This window comes from Pimephales promelas, chromosome 15, assembly GCF_988280905.1.
Source record: "Pimephales promelas chromosome 15, fPimPro1.hap1.1, whole genome shotgun sequence".
Classification (NCBI taxonomy): Eukaryota; Metazoa; Chordata; class Actinopteri; order Cypriniformes; family Leuciscidae; genus Pimephales; species Pimephales promelas.
This window is the reverse complement of record NC_142783.1, coordinates 19,526,545-19,546,521: the sequence shown is the minus strand read 5'-3', so window position 1 is coordinate 19,546,521 and position 19,977 is coordinate 19,526,545. Positions and strand designations below refer to the sequence as shown.

General features: G+C 36.2%; 3 protein-coding genes across 9 annotated transcripts in view; all 3 read left to right on the top strand.

Annotated features, from left to right (window-relative positions):
- Positions 1-796: 796 nt before the first annotated feature.
- On the top strand, positions 797-2,660 carry vsx1 (visual system homeobox 1 homolog, chx10-like). Its single transcript, XM_039665315.2, has 5 exons — positions 797-1,210; positions 1,579-1,657; positions 1,750-1,873; positions 1,962-2,142; positions 2,392-2,660. Exons 1-5 carry the CDS (start codon positions 826-828, stop codon positions 2,643-2,645), a joined length of 1,023 nt encoding a protein of 340 aa, XP_039521249.1. The 5' UTR covers positions 797-825; the 3' UTR covers positions 2,646-2,660.
- Positions 2,661-7,692: 5,032 nt separating this feature from the next.
- ube2d1a (ubiquitin-conjugating enzyme E2D 1a) lies at positions 7,693-11,600 on the top strand. Its single transcript, XM_039670233.2, has 7 exons — positions 7,693-7,832; positions 8,662-8,725; positions 8,806-8,837; positions 8,952-9,029; positions 9,121-9,226; positions 10,852-10,945; positions 11,219-11,600. Exons 1-7 carry the CDS (start codon positions 7,809-7,811, stop codon positions 11,262-11,264), a joined length of 444 nt encoding a protein of 147 aa, XP_039526167.1. The 5' UTR covers positions 7,693-7,808; the 3' UTR covers positions 11,265-11,600.
- Positions 11,601-14,641: 3,041 nt separating this feature from the next.
- The window catches only part of bicc1a (BicC family RNA binding protein 1a), a 30,566-nt gene continuing 25,230 nt past the window's right edge, over positions 14,642-19,977 (top strand). For 2 of the 7 annotated variants that reach the window (XM_089120308.1, XM_089120307.1), the window contains exon 1: positions 14,666-15,058. In XM_089120308.1, coding sequence (XP_088976434.1) covers positions 14,863-15,058 — 196 coding nt within the window. In that variant the 5' untranslated portion in view covers positions 14,666-14,862. Of the gene's footprint in view, positions 15,059-19,977 lie in introns of all 7 variants that reach the window. The other 5 variants (XM_039670262.2, XM_039670255.2, XM_039670246.2 and 2 more) reach the window with 3 other exon arrangements.

Sequence of the window (19,977 nt, the reverse complement as noted above, 5' to 3'; positions counted from 1 at the left end):
CAGTAAATATCAAAATATTATAATAATAATAGGCTAAATACTATAATACTTTATTATTATTTTGCTATTATTAACCAACATAAAATCATTTTCCCATTGTTCTTATTGTTTTAGACGTTAATGTCTGGCTCGTTTCTAATGGGCTTGTGCAGCGTGCATTTGTAAGGCAGCGAATTTTTTGAGATTTGAGCAATGAGATTAATGTTTTTCTTAATTTATGTAAAAATAAAAGACTATGAGGAGAAACTGAGTTTTTCGTATTTCCCCCCTTTATTAGGATTTTTTTTCTGTCACCAAAGTAATTAAGTAAAAAAAAAAAAGCAAAGTAAGTAAAATTAGATTTTAAAAAAGCCTAGGCTAAATATCAAATATCACGAAACTAGCCTATGGCCTATAGCCTATATACACAGTATAGTATATAGACTATACACAGTTAGCCACTGAAATGTTGAACATTGATCTTGTTTCTAATAATTTTATATTCTGATTCCAACTGAAATGCCCCATATAGGCTAAACATTTTCAATAACGAGAGGCTGCATGCGCACATGAGTGAAATCTTCCATCCAAAGGGAAAAACTACTTAGGACCAATTCAGCGGAGGAAAATCCTTATCGGATTAAAAGGAAAATTGGTGGCAATTAATCCTTTGTGATTGAAAAAGGGAAACGCCTCCTCTTGGAAGACATATCTGAGGTTAGATCTGATTGGACAGTGCGATGATCTGCTGGATTGGACAGAAGGATAAATGGTCCCGCCAGAGCGCTTAACCGTCCCACCAGCCTGACCTCCGCAGAGAGAAAGTGAATTAAACAAACTGCCATCATGACAGGAAGAGAAGAGGCTATAGACGAAAAACCTAAGGTTAAACTGTATCCCTCATTTGGAATCGACAAATCACGCCTCAATGGATCTGGATTTCGGTCCAAAGGTTTCGCAATCACAGACCTGCTCGGTCTGGAGTCGGATCTTCAGCCGCATCAGTCCGGTCCGGGCGCAGTGGTCAATGGAGAGGGGCAGAGCACGGCGGTCGGAGGATTTGCCTTCCCGGGAGGCTCTTTGCCGCTCGGCTTGGGTTTTCTCTGTAGTTTGGCGGCACAACAACCTCCCGGGGCCCCGTGTTTTCTCCCGAGCCACATCCCGCTCCTGCAGTCACGGACAGAGAGCCATTTCATGCAGAATATGGAACAGCAACGGGACGCCTATTCCGGTACAAATCGCTTTATTTGGTTATGAATGAGCCGAAGAGCTGTCCACAACTGCTGGTGCTGAAACTGGCCCTTCAAATTTATGGTTCTTTACTGGCAGTGGAAACTTTTTGATTAACGAATAATTTTGTTTACTACAATTTTGTATTTTCTCTCCCTGTTAATACGCTTTGAAAACTGGTAACCTTTTACAGATATCTGCAGGACATAACTCAGTAATATTATTTATTTATTTTTTAGTTAAATAAAACCTTTTTTTTTTTAAATAAAACCTTTTTATTTATTTGATGCAGCTTTGTCTACCCTTTGCCCTAAAATATGTTCCTATGTTCATTTATTTTTTATTAACAAAGAGCTGATTTATTTACAGATGATGATTGTCTTTCCGGGGATCACAATGATGGAAAAAACTCAGGGAACTCTCAAAAGAGGAAAAAGCGAAGGCACAGGTATGTGAAGAAATAAAATGTTACATTAATGTTTATTCTATAAGGATCTGGTGTATCAGTGTCTCAACGACACATTTTGTTTTGGTTTTTAGGACAGTTTTCACCTCACATCAGCTTGAGGAGCTGGAGAAAGCCTTCCATGAAGCGCACTATCCAGATGTTTACGCAAGAGAAATGCTGGCCATGAAGACAGAGCTTCCAGAGGACAGGATACAGGTAGGATGACTTCCACAAAGACAGTTGTTTTCCTTTCTTGATATCTCGCTCTCTCAAAAAGCTAATGCCCAGGTTTATTTCTCTCCAGGTATGGTTTCAAAACCGCCGTGCTAAGTGGAGGAAAAGAGAGAAGTGCTGGGGCCGTAGCAGCGTCATGGCAGAATACGGGCTGTACGGTGCCATGGTCCGTCACTCGATTCCACTCCCAGAATCCATCATCAACTCGGCCAAGAATGGAATGATGGGCTCGTGCGCTCCCTGGCTTCTAGGTGAGCCAGCAGGTGGTTTTCCTATTTAGTACTTAAAGACTCAAATATGTATTTGATCACTTGAATACATAGCTGAGGTGTCTTGTGAACGTCTGTCTGATGTTGTCCATACTTGAATGTTTAGACTTAAATATATGTGAATTAGGCTTAAACAGGCCCTAGGCTTGACTTAAAATTCCTCTTGTTATTGTAATTAAATGAAGAGCTATAAATATTTAACTAATCGTGTCGGCATTTTATTCTTTTTAGGAATGCACAAAAAGTCTCTGGAAATAGGGAAAAAACCTCCCGGCACACCTGAATCGACACACTCCGATTCGTATTCAGAGGAACACAAGGGGAAAGACAGCGACATGACATGGTCAAGTGGAGCCAATGGAGCAGACGACTCAGAGGACATGGCAATAGACTTGTCCAGCACTTCGAAACAAGAGAGTAAAAGCACTTTGAAAAGATCACCCCCTCGCACAAGAGACAGCAGCGATTCTGAAAATGAGAGTTAAATGTGCAAACGAATATGGACAATTTTGAAGTGCACATACAAGGACTATCAGTTTACAATATCTCACCTTTTGACAATGGTTTTGTATGTCAGCATTCCTGTGTTATGTTATTTTTTTTTAATTTTTTTGTCGTTCATCAAATATTTGAATACTAGAGACTGTTTTATTCCGAATGATTTTATCTTTGATGTGTAATAATTATTATTGTAAAAAGTATTAAATTACATGTTTTATGAGGCGTTCATGGGCATTATCCTTTTCTTTTTCTGTCAAAAAATCTCAGCCGCTTCAGGGTGACCACTTGTTCAGCACCACTATTGTGAATGTCATAATATTTCCCTGTTTGTAATATGACATGTTTTTGGGGAACAGAAAGTTCCCAAAATGATTTTTAAAGCACTTTACCTGCTGTGATGATGAATGTTTTGTATTGATCAATGTCATCAGAGCAATATATTACCAGTAAAAACAAATCAACATCACAAAATATTAAACATTTTATGCTTTTGATTACGACTTTCTGTTTCTTTGTTCAAAAATGTGCCATAGAGAATAAGTCATATTAAAATTAGTAGATTGGCAATTAGATTTGCCACATGGAAGGATAAGAAATTGGCTAATTTCATCACTAGGGCCAGTTATTGCTGTCAAAGGGCATGAAAAAGCATAAAGAAGGCTTTCGGTATGGATGCTGCTGACCCATTACATGTTCTGTAACACAAATACCATCTGGGAAGAAAAATATTAAGGTACATTTAAGCCAAACAACAACTAGGTTAAGCGATTTGTTTCCCAGAAACTGTCAGACTATTTGATAGCCAAATCATCTTTAATTCATGTCAGTCTGCTTTTATGAGCAAGATATTTATTTTTTATGTTTTTAAAACTCAACAAAGGCTCTACTCCACTGCAGGCCTGTTAAGTGCACCATTGGAAGAACATCACCTCACAACAGAAGTGGCACTTGTTCATTTGAACCAAGTTCATTTTAATGAGGAATTTTATTTAGATCTTTAGTCACATCCGAAGGTCAATGGAAACCGATAAACATAATGTTTTGTTATGTTATCAAATTTAGTTTATCATTAGTTATAAATATTATTTCATTATCCAATTGTTTAATGGTTTAGCTCTAACACCGTAGCATAATCATCATCAGATCACAAATACAAAACAATTTACAATTAATTTAATAGTCTTTAATATAAACATAATAACAATAAAGATCATAATAATGATTATTATTTTAATTGACATGTTAGTATAAAGTTTGTAAGAGATGTACTATCATTTATTATTATCATTTATAATGGCTAAATAAACAATTTTGATAGTCTCTAATCTCAATAATATGACATTAGGAAAGTAATTGTTTTGTCAGGGCTTTAAAGAGAATAATAGAAAAACAGATTAGCAGAGGAGAGGGGCATGAAAACAGAGATTAAAACACTTCAGCCTGAGACAAGCTCAGGACATAGGAATTAAATCTATTAAAATATTATCAATCACTGCTGATCCCAATAATCTTTCGTGCCAACTGCCCTTAACAAAATAACAATTATAGATGATGGGTCCTTTTTAAACTATTATGCACAGGTTTAGACAGGAAGATAATCCTGCCTTGTTGGAAATGGCCTTTAATGAAAAACAAAATAACCTGATTTTAGGGAATAGAGGAGTTACATAAACACCAGTACGCACAGTGTGACTTGTGGCAAGGTTATCGTTTTCGTTTTCTGACAGTAGCCCCAATAACATGATGTACAGCGAAATATCAGACAAAATATTATTGAACAATAAAGAATCAAGTAGGCCTATTCCAGACAGTCGCGTGACTAAAAACATCCACGTTCTCCTACTCCAAAAGATTCACACAAAACAAAACAAAATAATAATAATTATATATATATGTATATATATATATATATATATATATCCCAATGCAGCATCTGTTCTGGTAATAGGCTTAACTTTGACCTCAAACAGGAGATTTTCAGATGCTCCAGTTCAGAGCCAAGCACTAGTTGTAAATTAGCCATGTTTGTTGTACTTTCTGTGTGCGCGCGCGTGTGTATGAGAGAGAGAGAGAGAGAGAGAGAGAGAGAGAACGCTGAAGGGATTGGTAGAGATCAAAGCTGTGATGTTTATGATAATGATGAATAGAAAATATTATGTCCATCGCTAATTTGTAAGTGGCTTATAGCGCAAAGAGCTCTAAACATACAGATGTGCATTTGGCACACAACAGTCCTTTGGCAAGCCCAGTGGAATCACATATCTGAACAAAGCTGATTTGGTTCAGCGTTTTCCTGATGAAGTTGACAAGGTTGTCTGAAGCGAGACCATTTGGCATTTTAATGCAGAACTAAAGCACTGGCGCCAGCCATGTTGCCGTTCAGCTGCTAAAGGTTCTCTATTAGACATCATCATCTGTGCATTGCATGCCACCTCAACTGGTAAATAAATACACTAATACATCTCATATTAATATGTTTGTTTACAATTTTTCAATGTCCAGAATCTAAAGCCAATGAATAATGCATGATGCAATGACGGGGTTTTGGTCTTGTAGTACTTCCATCTAGTGGCCATATGAAAGGATGCCTCAAGCCCAACTGCAATAAATCAAATAAATCAGTTAAACCGCTTAATCTGAGAATGTGTGTATATAATATAACATTATATAATAAATGTAATAAAACAAACTATGAAATAAAATAAAGTTCTTAGCCTATTCAATCCTAGTTAATATTCAAAAGAAAACATTTACTCCCGTATGAGTAACATATATTAGGCTACATGAAACTAGGCCTATCTCTGAACAGGGAGAAAAAAAGGTACGAAAGCTGTCACTGGGGCGGTACCTTTTCAAAAGGTACACTTTTGTACCTAAAGGGTGCACATTGGTACCTTCATGGTACACTTTTGTACCTAAAGGGTGCATATATGCACCCTTTTGGTACAAAAGTGTACCTTTTTGAAAAGGTACCGCCCCAGTGACAGCTTTCGTACCTTTTTTTCTCACTTGTACAAGTGATATGAAAGATATGGACACAAACCACACAAACAAAAGCAGATTATTTTCAACCAGTAAACATGTAACTCACACACCACAGTGAAGTAAGGTCCACAGCAGAGGAAGCAGGCAGTAATTCTGTCTGATATGTTGTTTATTGGGATTAGCTCTAATTTGCGATTAGCACACATAACATCTGCATCCTGCATCAAAAATGAATTAGGCCTACAGTAATCCCTTACCACCCATCCACTAAACACTCCGCCCTTCCAGTCCCCTTTCCTTCCTGTTTATTTGGGATTGCATCTACATGCATTATTCTGGCAGATGATTTTATCTAAATCACTTTATACTAGTGTATTCATGGTATACAGTTATATAATTTATCATTTACTAGGAACATGTAGGGAGAAGCAAGGAGATGGGCTTCCGCTTTACATTTAAATAGATTTCCATGAAATAGCTAAAGAGGTGTTTGATTATGATTTCAATGTTCTAACTTGTGTGTAATGTTGCTGTTTGAGCATAAACAACATCAGCAAAGTTATGGTCAAATTTCAAAGCAAAGGGATATACTTTTTTTTTTTATACTACAACAACCTCTGGTAGGAACTACACAAGCTTCCTTCCAGGGTAATGACATCACTAACCCTAAAATTTACATAAAACCCACCCCCGGGAACAGGCAATCCATGTTGAGAAGAGGAAGACCTGTTGTAGTTGCTCTGTGTGCTATCATTAGTCCTGTTTTTGGACCTTCTGCTCGCCATATGCAAAAGTCTAACTTTATTCCTTCATCTGGAACAGTTTTAGTTCATCAACCTAAAGTTATGTTCACACGGATTTCAGTGCATGCAAACAAAACGAACCTGCTCACAAAGTGCTAACGTTAGCTATCCATTCCATACCAAGACATTTGGGCAAACATACTTAGATTATTAACATAACACTAAGAAATAAAGTAATTGACTTTATGCACAGCTGCACTACTTCCTGAACTTAAGCCAGCTCCTTGTTTCCTGTCTGCCATTATTGGCTGAACTTGATTAACTCAGGTGTGTCTGATTATTGTTGCCGTGACTACTGAGGTCAGGCACACCTGAACTAATCAATTTGTCCAATAATGGCAGACAAGTTCAGGAAGTAGTGTAGCTGTGCATAAAGCCAATTCCTTGTCGAGAAGAAATGTTGCAAGCTCTGCATCCAGCCTGAACCCAAATAAATCACGTAAATCTCTGCATCGTTTAAATGCCCATCTGATGTTTATCCTGATGGTTTTATTACGGGCATGGTCAATTTCTTTCTGTACTTCTTTTTTTTTCAGCAGGTGTTCTTTTTTCATGCGAAATTATTCTTTGTTTTATTATTCTTATTCTATGAGAAAATACTTTTTTAGTCTGAAATACTATTATTTTTTGCTATTGGTATGAAAACATTCTCTCAAATATTTTTTTTCTCTCATAAAATGCTTTTTTTTTTTTGCTATCAGTGTGATAACTTTTTCTGTCAAACATTTTGTTTTTCTCTCAGATAATTTTTTTCTCGCATGTAATAAAGACAAAATCCTAGCTCCATACAGGGGTCACCAGCTTGTAACAGTGAATCGATTGCGAATTGTTTCTCCCATCACTACATGTGTATCAAGACCATAAAGGGATCAAAACGGGTTACATTTACCTTAAATTACTAATTCCAAAAAAATAAATAAATAAAATAACACACAAACTAGATATTCTCTCCTATTTATATTCGTATTTCGTATCACCCTGCTTATAGCACTACTACTACTACTAGTAACATTGAATAACAGGACACAGTTAAGTTAGTTTTATTCATTTAATTTATTTTGTAATAGAGTTTAAGTTCAAATTAGCTTTTGCGTTCACGAAATTAACAGAACACATTGTAAATAAACCTTTGACATTCAGAGCGCAAACACAGATACGCACCGGATCGTCTGCCAAATCGCTTATGTGCTATTATTATGGAGAAAACTCGGAAGAATTTCACTTTCCCTCCCTCGTCATAACCATGGTCATAACAGGTTATAGGGACTTTTATTTTGAATTAAGCTCCCCTCATGTTCGCTCTCTTATTATTGAACTCTTCACATCCTTAGGCGGATAAAAGAAGCGGAGATCTCACTGATGGCTTTGAAAAGGATTCAGAAGGTAATATTTTTATTTCTTAATAGAATAAATGTCTTAAAAGTAGACTAGCTTTAAGGCGATCCAAGAGATCTAACGTTACACACGACAGATACAGTGAACTATCTCTCTGTCCACATTACTATGTAAAGTAGGAAGATCAGAAGAATTTATTTTTCGGCCAGATGAAGATCTTTATGTTGAAAACAAAGCGAACTCAAGTTTTAAGACATCAGAAAATATAAAATTATAAAGTTGGTAAGTATGCCATCGACGAGGGATGTTTTAAGCAGCTGTAGTTAACTAAGGTTAGCCATATTTAAATAGAAAGAATAGTCAGTTTAGACAGTGAGTACATTAAAAACATAAATGCATAAATATGCTAAATATAATGTTACGTTATAATAATATTACCATAAAACATGTTATGTTATATTTAAAATAAATGTAATGTGAACGTCTTGACAACATTATATAATGTGTGTAACTTACATATGTATGTATATTCAGAGTGTATATATATATATATATATATATATATATATATATATATATAATGTTGTATGAAATTTACTTAAACTAAAGCAGAAATAAAGATAAAATAAAGCTAAATAGAAATAATTAAAAACAAAACTAAAGAAAATTTTACAAAAAATTATTTCTAAAGCCTAAAGCATTTATAAGAGTAGGTTTGGTGCTTGCGAATGTTAATATGAATATATCAACTTGATTTCACTTTAAACTGTCAGAAATATGCACGTAAACCTTTATCCTTGTTTGAGTTGAAACCTTGCTTCTCAAATCTGTTTTTGACGCATATAAATTTTCTCATCCATTTCTACTGTATTTGTAGGAGCTACAGGACTTGCAACGGGATCCACCCTCACAATGCTCAGCCGGACCACTCGGAGAGGACTGTAAGCCTGTCCACCTACAACATACTCAATTATGGCCTTCAATTCTTTGTCTTCTCAATATATTTTATTTGCCTTTTCAGTGTTTCACTGGCAGGCGACAATAATGGGCCCAGTAAGTACACATTAATAATTTCAGGTCAATGTTTATTTTGTGGAATTAGTAATTGGTTCAATAAAAAAAAAGAGCTTCGGTCATACACAAACTCTTTCTTTATCTCCCACCTAGGGTGATAGTCCATATCAAGGAGGGGTTTTCTTTCTCACAATCCATTTCCCCACTGATTATCCCTTTAAACCACCAAAGGTGAGAATTATCTGTTTTTACCTCATCCATAGATTATTTGTTCTTAGAAATTTGACTCAGACAGCTTTGACTCTGAATGTTTCTCTGACAGCTTGCCTTCACAACAAAAATTTACCACCCAAATATCAACAGTAATGGAAGCATCTGTTTGGACATTCTGCGCTCCCAGTGGTCACCTGCCCTCACGGTATCCAAAGGTTAGAGAGCACTCTTATCCAATATGGATGGTCTTTTCATCATAAACGTGTCCAATTTGATATCATCTACATGACTGGGTGGGCAACCCTGGCCCTCAAGACAACACTTCAACACTTTCCTGCAATACATTTTCCGTTCTAGTAATCCTAAAGACCATCAAACATACACTGAACTCCCGGTTCATTACTGGCTCACTCAAGGTATGCTGGCTCCAAAAACACGTCTTGGAGTAAGTTCAGCCATATTACTACTTTTTTTGTGTAATGGCTATTTGCTCATTACTCCTAATGTAGTACCCATATCACCCTGTAACCCAAGACTGGTTGCCCACTGAAGCTAAGCAGGGCTGAGCCTGGTTAGTACCTGGATGGGTACCTCCTGAGAAACTAGGTTACTGCTGGAAAAAGGTGTTAGTGAGGCCAGCATGGGGTGCTCACCCTGTGGTCTGTGTGGGTCCTATCACCCCAGTATGACGGGGACACTATCCTGTCAAAGAGCACCGTCCTTCGGATGAGTCGTTAAACCGAGGTCCTGACTCTCTGTGCTCATTAAAAATCTCAGGATGTTCTTCGAAAAAGAGTAGAGGTGTAACCCTGGCATCCTGGCCAAATTTGGCCCTTGGCCTCTGTCCATCATGGCCTCCTAATCATCCCTATATACTAATTGGCTTCATCACTCTGTCTCCCCTCCACCAATAAGCTGGTGTGTGGTGGGCATTCTGCCGCAATATGGCTGCCGTCGCATCATCCAGGTGGATGCTGCAGATTGGTAGTGGTTGAGGAGAATCCCTCAACCACATGTGAAGCGCTTTGAGCGCTTTCCCAGACCTCAAAGTACTAAGTAGTCACTACATGTAAGTAGTCACATCTTCCTACATGTATCCTTGTTTTCGCATGGGTCCGGTTGCAGTCTCTTTTTTTTCTGTAGCCACTCCGACGTCCGAACGAAGTCTTTTGCATTTTACAGCGGGTGAGTCTCTAGTTGTCATTGATGATTGTCGTTTGAACCTTTCTGGATCCGCCATCAAATTGATAAGTTAAATTATATCAAGTGCAGTGAGAAAAGGCTATAAATCTCCACCTCCAACATCCTCTCTCGCAATACAGCCAACTAGCTGAGACTCTTCTTTATGTATACAGATGTGACGTAATGACGCAAAGACATGCTTGAAACTCCCACGGAAATCCACCAGTACCACTGGAATTAAAAACATTATCACAAGCTTACCGCTTTAAAACAAGTTAAGGCAAGCAGATAGCATTGAAGACTGGCTGATTATGTACTTTCTCAAATATGTATTTTGTATAATTTTTAACCCCAAAAAAGCTATGGACTGCAGCTTTATAGAATAATAATTACAAACATTATGATATATATAAAACCAAAAAAAAAAAATTTATACTGCAAGTAATAATGTTTTTTTTTTAACCTGGAAAATGTGTCAACAGTAAGTTTAACTGAAACATGAATTTGTATTGGAAAGTTTATCCTTGAAAAGAATATACATACCTAAAAGGGATTCAGCATAAAAAAGTGACTATTTCATAAAATATGAGCAGTATTCACATTACTTTTATCAACACCACTTCAACAATTCTGCTGTTTTCTGTTTTTGTTTTCCCAGTTTTATTATCCATATGCTCACTACTTTGTGACCCAAATCCAGATGACCCTTTAGTTCCAGATATTGCACACATCTACAAATCTGACAAAGATAAGTAAGTGACCTTGTGTGTATGGCTCTCTCTCTCTCTCTCTCTTTCACTGTTTTTATTGCTAAAATAACTACATCTGCATGAACCATCTTCTTCAACCATACAACATTTTCATATCTTTTCTACACTTTCTTCTTTTACTACTATCATCAAACAATACATACAATTTTTAAGTACCACATTTTTCAGCTTTAAAGCTGGCACTTCATGAATATGTATTTTAATATCAGCTGAGTGCTTTTGTTTTGGATGAAGATGACTATTCCTGTGTTTTAGGTATAACAGACTGGCAAGGGAATGGACTCAGAAGTATGCAATGTAACTGGACGGCAAGATTTTGAAAAGATTGCACATGGACATTATTACTGCACGGCTCTACAACGTTTACCAACAGATGAACCTCCCCCACCACACACACACACACACACACACACATATGCATACATACATACATACACACACACACGCACAACTATACGGAAAATCCTTGTTCAGGAGGCCGAGTCACTTGTCTCTGTTCACAAAGGCATCCTGGAACAACCAGGATGTGTCAGTTAACACATAATAAAAAAAATATTGTTTTATTTTCAAATGGATTAGCTACATTTTAGTAATTTTATTGTATAGAAATAAATACAATACTGGATCATTTTTATTGTTTTTGCATTAAAAGGTGTTATTCTAAAATGTGTCTGGCTGCAGCTGTTTTATGATGATTGATTAGCATTATTAGAAAGAAAGGGAGAATAAGATGTTTTCCATATGTGTGTGTAATAAGGAATTGGTTCACACCAGGGATCAAACTACACTGCTCACGCTGCACGGTAGATTTGTGCCTTTAGATGGCGATGTTCCTCCATTTTTTTTTCCCACCATGAGGATTTAAAGGGGTGGTTTACTGTTTTTTGGGCTGCAATATAACATGTCTTTGTGGTTTTTCTTTTTAAATAAGTTTTATTTTTCATAAACTTCACCTTTATTGTAAGCTGCTTTCTCCTCTGTCATTTGAACGACTGGATTACTATGAAACCACCCCCCCAGAAACAGGGAATGGGCTCAGATTGGATAATTGGTCCTGTGTAATTGGCTAAACTATATTTGTCATAATTTGACAGTGAACTTAGTAAAGAATTAATTTACACCTATGAATTAACTTATAATTAATGTCAGATGAAAATTCTAATTTCTTCTAGCTTTGATTTTAATACTTTACCTATCATAACTTCATAATTTTGTGCTTTACCATAGCAGGATATGGATTTAAAAAATAAATAAAATCAAAGCCGGAAAAAAATACTTACCCTATTAATCCGGGGCTCTCGCAGCCAGGGGTGAAGAAAATATTGAACCTAAAAAGGAAGACAGGTGCTGTTAATTAACGTTAGTGCTGTTCAAAACTACAACATCATTGTAAGTTAACTAACGTTAAACAGCATTAATGTTTAAGCTAGCTACACACAAAGTTGTTTATTGCTAGCTTAGCTATCAGTTCATTCAGTTAACGTTAGCAGCTAGCTACCTGTTAATTTAGCTAACCCAGCTAAAAAGCGTACGGTGATCTTCAATAGCCATCGTAAGAAGTTAAAACCCGGTCAAAACTTTCCGAAATGTTGATAACAAACATGTTTACTATTACACCGCTATTAAAAACAAGCACACTAAACTGTTTGACTGTTTGATATCGTTCAACTTACCGTTATAAACTCTTTACACGGAGCTTGCAGTCCGAAGATCCAAATGAAATGACAGTTCGCGCGTTCGTTCCAACGGCCCCGGGCCGGGCCAGAACAACAACGATTCCGCCGACTGACGGAATCGCGGCCGGATCCGGCCCAGAGTCAGCTGCTATCTGGGTGCTTAGTGCTCCTTGTCCGGCAACTTCACGCCCAATACCTTTACGGGCGAGAGTCGCATGTGCTCCATGTAAATAATATTGTCAATACTGCCATATTAGTTTGAGTCAGAATCAGACCCAACACTATCAGAAAGCGGTGATGAAGAGAGTCAAAAGCAGAACCTCCCCAAACACGGCTCTTACAAAACGTTTCTGAATGGTAGTTTTTAAAAAAAAATATTATTCTATTCTATTCTACTATATAAGAATTTCGATATTGTTACTTGATGCTGCTGCTTGCTAGCTTTTGAGATTTTCTCCTAATTAAACATTTAATATAACTGAATACATGTTTTTTAAAGTTGTTGTTTTATCGATATAATGAACAACCATTTATCTATTCACAAAGTTTACTCAGTGTATCGTTTTATTTAGGTGTAGCTTACATGTGGCAGCTGTGTTAAAACCATACTGTACACTGATAACAGCAGCTGAAGTTTCCTGCAATTACAAAGCCTATAATTTTTTACAACTTTATACACTGTCTTACACAAAATAGCATCGAACTAACTGGTTACTAATACACAAACAGCGTTGGCATTGGTTTACGTTCTTGATCAAATCGAAAAATTACGTCATAGAGTAGGCTATACATGAAAAATACATTTACAAAAGTAGTACATAAATAGCTACAAATTCAGGTCCAAAATGTTTGTACGCGTTTGTCATAGATACACGAAATAAATAGCATGCTTTAATAAATTATACATGCTAATACATTTAAAATGATTAAATCTTACTTACAGGTTGTGGCCCAACAACTGCTGCCTCTGGTTTTAAAGTTGGAACTGCTTCATGTTTTAGTAACAGTTTCTTGTTCAATCTGGCATTGAATTTGTGGACATTCTGGATGCTGTCTTTCATGAAAAGCGCAACACAGAGAGCTAAATTACGATTGTAATTTTCAGGAACATAATCAAACATAAAATGTAGCCATTGTTGACGAACTACAGCATGTGGGAAGCCTGAACACAGAAGACATGACAGGGTGAAAATAACACACGATGAGCCGCAGAAATATGGCCATGTCCTTTTTTGCATATTCCGGAGGGAGGGTTGATGTAAATTTAAGGGTAAGTGACGTCTAAAACCCGGGAAGTATCTCGTCCCATTTGAGTCGTTTTTGTAGGCATTAAACTTCCTCATTTTTAAAAGAGATATGCTTAGTACTTACATTGAACTTTCAGCACAGCAACTTTGCAGATACCATTCATGCACAAACAGGAACATACACACTATTTGAAAAAAGTTAAATCTCAATTAACCACCCTTAATTTCTAGATGAGACGCTTTTATAAATGTGTTTTTAGGTTGTTTTCATATACAGGTTTCAGTGACGTCCTCATAATTACATCTTTTTTTAAAAAAAAACTATATACGATAAGTTGATAGAAGAATAATCTTTTTGTCTATGTTATGGTAACCTCTTATATGACAAAACAAGTTAGGCCGCACTTTAAACGTTTATTTAAATAATTCTAGTATTTTATAAAGTGAATGATAATTAAAAAAATAGTACTTCACCACTGCCCCCCCCTTAAAAAAAAAAGAAATCATGCTAATCACATAATCATTGAAGAGGTGCATGCAAAGTGGTTTTGTAAGATTTCTTCTTTTATATATAAATTAAAAAATATATGTAGGCTATATATTTCCAGGCAAATGAAACATTCGCAGGCCTACGAATATTTTATTTTCCGCGCATGCATGAGAAACTAGGCGCGCGAACTGGATATGATGATGAGAAAGTTTGGGAGGAGAGTGGGCGGTTATCCTGACACGTGAATGCTCCCATAGGAGCAGAATCCATCCATGCATCCATGTCCTCCAACTATAGTGTGTTCTGGTCCAGGAGTCAGAGGAAAAGTGGAGGGGAGCGGAATTAACGGGCAGTTTGATTTTCTCGGGGACAGTAACTTTAAAGGACTTAAAAAAACTTGCCTGGAAATCGGAATGTTTTTCTCCTGTTGAGTTTCCGTTTACCTGTTTTACATATGAACCCCGTTAAGTAAGTTTGAAACACTTTATGGGTGCAATGGCTGAGCCGCTGAGTTTCATGCATCATGATCATGGCTCCAGCAGCGAGCGGAGCGACGACTCACCGTCTGCCGTGTCTGAGGATGACTCTAGCGGCCACTGCGGCCACATCTCCCCGCCTGACCCAGACTGGACCGAGGAGAGGTTTCGAGTTGACCGCAAGAAACTAGAAACTATGTTACTGGGTATGTTAACTTCTCAAAAACTCCCCAAAAGAACCGTGAAGACCGCTTGATGTATTGAAAATACTTTTAGCTAACATTGCAGTGTTGCTTGGCGTCGAGTCACATAAATATTTCTGTCTAAAAATATCACAATGTTTCCTCGAGGTAGGCTACATCTTGAAGGAGATGTGTTGACTACGCTGCTTGTTGTGTAGAGCATGTAGGGCAGTATTGGGATGTTTTATTTGAAGTACGACAGGCATTCAAATGAACCAACAATATTTTTTGGGAACTTTGCATTTGAACTTAGGCTCATGCATGCACTCTATAAGCTTCTCACGTTCATTTTGCACAAATATGTTGAGGTTAGACTTTCATAACTGAACATAACTGTCATGAAACATTTACATGAAATGCTTGCTTATTTGATATGATGAATATGAAATCAATATTACTGACTTTCTTTTGTGGAACACAATATATTTTTAAGAAAACTGTTTTGGTTGCCATTGACTTGTAAGGGGACATTTCTCAAATTATCTTCTTTTATGTTCCACAGAAGAATTCATACAGGTTTGAAAGGACAGTTTTTATTTTTTATTATTATTTTCCTGTTTATCACCATAAATGCTGCTATGAATCAATCTGTATTGTATAAAGCGCTATAAATGGTAAATAAAGGTAACTTGGCTTGGCTTGGCTTGGCTTGGCTTGGCTTGACTTTCGGTTGAACTATCCCTCATTAAAAACCTGTTTATGTCTGTAGATTTGAAGCAAAATATGATTTTGTTGAGTTACTGTATGAGTGTCAAATATTGAGGACCCCTTAAAAATGTTCTCAAGTCAATTTCTAACATGTTTCACTATGTTTATGAGAATTTTATTTCAAATATTTGGACATCACATGCATAATAATACTTAAAAACACATACTTTGAAGTTATATTCATATATATGAAGTTATATTCATGTATATTATACCTTTTTATTTACCGGTATGCAGTGTTTTTATATAGGATAATGGTAAATATCATTATCCTATATAAAAACACTGCTACCGGTACATTGTAATCCTAAACAAGACAGGTTTGTGTGAAGTAATATATATTTTGGCTGATTTATGATTTATTTCAAACAGTAAGTACCACTTCACAAGTCATATAACTAAATTTGTGAGGACATTTTCACAAATGTGACGCCAAACCTGTACACAAAACACAAACAAATGATTAAAGCTCGATTAACACTTGCGTCATATTCTACCATCAGTCTGTCAGCAATGGACAGTTTACTTCACTGCAGAATAATGTTCCGTTTGTTTTGTTTTTCTTTTGTTGTAACTTCAGTAGATTCGAATTTTAAACAAGCTTAAGTAATACAAGTTGAAGTCAGTGGTTTGGTATTGACCTATTCTAAACATTTACAAAAGTTCTAGTCCGTTATAGCAGGGCCTATAGTTTACAAAGACTGCTTTTGTTAACATGTATTCAAACCAACCATACTCAGTGTATTTCGGCCCATAGATACACTGACATTCATTTATATGTGTATGTGAATTTTATTTATTCCACGTAGTTGTGTATTGGGAAACATGGAAAAACTAAGACCCTCAGCACCATTCTACCACATTTGAGTGTGTTCATGTGTGCAATTGCATGAGTGAATGCTTCCCTGACATTTGGAACCCAGGCCAAAGGTCAGTTCAGCATGAGAGAGCTCAAGAGCACCAGGAAAACATCCATAGCGATGCTACCACATTTTCGAGACGTTCAACAGCACCACACAAACATATATACTTCCTTTACAATCATTATTGTAGTGATGTGGACATTTTTCCCACACCTATGATTCAGTGACTCATAATCATCCCTTTGCTCCGGATGATGTGCAACATCTGGAGGTGTTTGAACGGTTGTAGTTTTGATTGGTTGGATGAGCAGTAGGCGTGATCATAAATCTAGTGATGTGTGTTTTTTGTGTGAAGGTTTATTGTGTGGCAAAGTTTTGCTCCCTTTTTCCGGGAAATAGGAGAGAGGCTGAGAGAAACAAGACAGACAGGGTTACAATTAAAACCATTTTTCTTAAAAATAACATTGGTGAACGTGGTGAGGTAGCAAGAGAGAGGAGACCCATTCTTGTGCTTTTCCCCTTTGGCCAGACCACAGCTATAAATCAGCTCATTTTTATAGACTTTTTCAGAAAGACTAATGGAAGGAAGTGGATCATCACCTATGATTCATGTTCACGTAAGGGAATCTGAGCAGCTTTAGGGTTTTGTCGGAAAGCTCCAAAGAAAGACAGTCATTCTTAATGTCAAATAATCAGTCATGCAAGTGGAAATTAGAAGGGTAAAACATGCAAACGCACTTTAATGACTGTTTTTCCTCTCTCATACTTTTTCTTTTTCTCACTAAGTTTTATGGTAATAGTTTGTAAGTATATTAGAGTGCAGTTTTCTCTTTACCCCAATGGCTGTTACATCAGATGTCTGGTTTTGATTAAAAAAAAAAGAGGAATGTGTGTTAGCCTGACCTTTTATTCTGTGTGATAAGAAATTCTAAAAAGAATGTAGTGTTTGTTTAGCAGAGTTTATTCCGGCACATTATGGAAATCAAATCCCCCCCCCCCCCCCCCCCAGTAGCTATGTGATCGAAATTGTGGGTTTTTCTCTGTCACAGGATCTGAATCTATATATTAAGCTTTAAATGTTAATACATCTCACACCTGTCAGTTAAATCCTTGTTTTTGTGTGTGAATGTGTGTGTGGGTTGGGTTTGTTACCACCAAAAGTTTGCTTGTATTTTATTCATTTGCTTATGCATGTGTCCTCTGACATGTGGGTTGTATTTATTGAGTATATTTTCGTCTGAGTGCATGTTAAGTGCATCATTCATGTGTCTGGCATGTTAAGTGAAGCAACAGGAAGTGCGTTGTGTTTTGGGAATGTGCTTATGGCTCAGTGCTCTGTTGCTAGGGAAACATAAGTCTGTTACCTTGGATTTTGATTTCTTTATTTACATTTATGCATTTGGCAGATTCTTTTATTCAAAGCGACTTACGTTTCAAGTTACACGTTTTACATTCTTATTAGTTCTTTTTATGTGTGCATGTGCAATTTGAATATTAAAAGGCACATTTGCATCTTAAAGGGATATTCCACCCCAAAAAATGAAAATTCTGTCATCATTTACTCACCCTTACGTTGTTGCAAACTTGTATGAGTTTCTTTCTTCTGGTGAACACAAAGGAAGTTATTTTGTAGAACGATTGGAACTTTGGCTCCATTGACTTCCATAGTATTTTTTTTTTCTACTATGGAAGTGAATGGTGCCAAACAACCGCTTTGTTCGAATCGTTCTTCAAAATATCTTCCTTTGTGTTCAGCAGAAGAAAGAAACTCATATAGGTTTGCCACAATTCAATGACAGAATTTTTATTTTTGGGTGGAGTATCCCTTTAATTTATATGTTTAAGCAATAAATCAAAATAAAACAGACAATGAGGTATTTATGAATTATTAATCACTCTTATAGTGTTAGAATCCATTGTAGAATTAGAATTGGTGTAGTTTTCTTCTAAGAAGCCTTCTGTTTTTATGTTTACAAATGTAAATCCAATTCTTGGACTTAATACATCAGTTATTTTAATAAGATACTTAATACTTGAGAGATAAATCTTAAAGAACTGATTTATTGGATTACTAAGACTTGTGTTTGGCAGAAATACTTCAAATCTGGTGTGAGAGAATTTTAGTTTGGCTGCAAACTCATCTATGTTCATAACCTGTCATACAAGGATACAGTTTCATTCTCTAGTCTCGGCACGGAGAGATGAGATGTTCACAACATTATTTAATTCACATTATAGCCTAATCCTTTGCAGTCAATACCTTCGAAGAGGTCTTGAATGTGTTTTCGGCACATCTGTATTTTATAATCCAAAATATTTTTGCTGTTTATATGGACACAATATTGTGCTATTTTCCATCTTTAATTGAGTAATAATTTCACAGACTTGTCTTTTAGTAGTGGTTGTACACATTGTTTCTGAAAGGCATTTGGCTTTGAGCTCTAGAGTATGAGTGAGTTTACTTTCATTTTGTACAACCAGTCTGCAATATATGTGCTGTCAGCGGTGTGTGTGTGTGTGTGTGTGTGTGTAATCTCAAGTAATGACATGGCGAATAAATTGTTTGAAAAGATAAAAGCTCAGAATCTTTTGCACAAGTGGCTTTAGTTTACTTTAGTTTATTAATTGACAGGGCTGTACTTATTTGTAGTATGATTTATGTTTTCTTACATGAGGCTTTGCCGGAACCAATGAGATTATAGAGTTGATCTGTAAGATTTTATATATATATATATATATATATATATATATATATATATATATATATATATATATATATATATAATATATATATATATATACACAGTGTATATTTTTAAAATTTTATCATTTATTCCTGTGAATTTATAGCAGCCATTATTCCAGTGTCACATGATCCGTCTGAAATCTTTCTAATATGCTGATTTACTGCTCAAGAAACATTTCTAATTATTATCAATGTTGAGGACAGTTGTGTAATATTTTTTGTGGAAACTGTGATACTTTTTTTCAGGATTCTTTGATGAATAGAAAGCCAAAAACAGCATTTATTTGAAATGTAAATCTTTTGCAAGATAAATGGCTTAACTGTCACTTTTGATCAATTTAATATCCTTGCTGAATATAACTGTTAATTTTTGTCAAAGAAATCTTACTGACCACAAACGTTTGAACTGGTATAGGCCGTGAGTGACACATCTGACTGCTGAGCAAATGGCTTCAATTCTTAATAGTTAAGATTTGAATCCAGATGCTGATCGTGGGTCTGTTTCTCTGATCTCTCCCTCGAGTCGCCCACTCTCTGAGCTCTGGAGTTGAAGGGAAGTTCCAGGA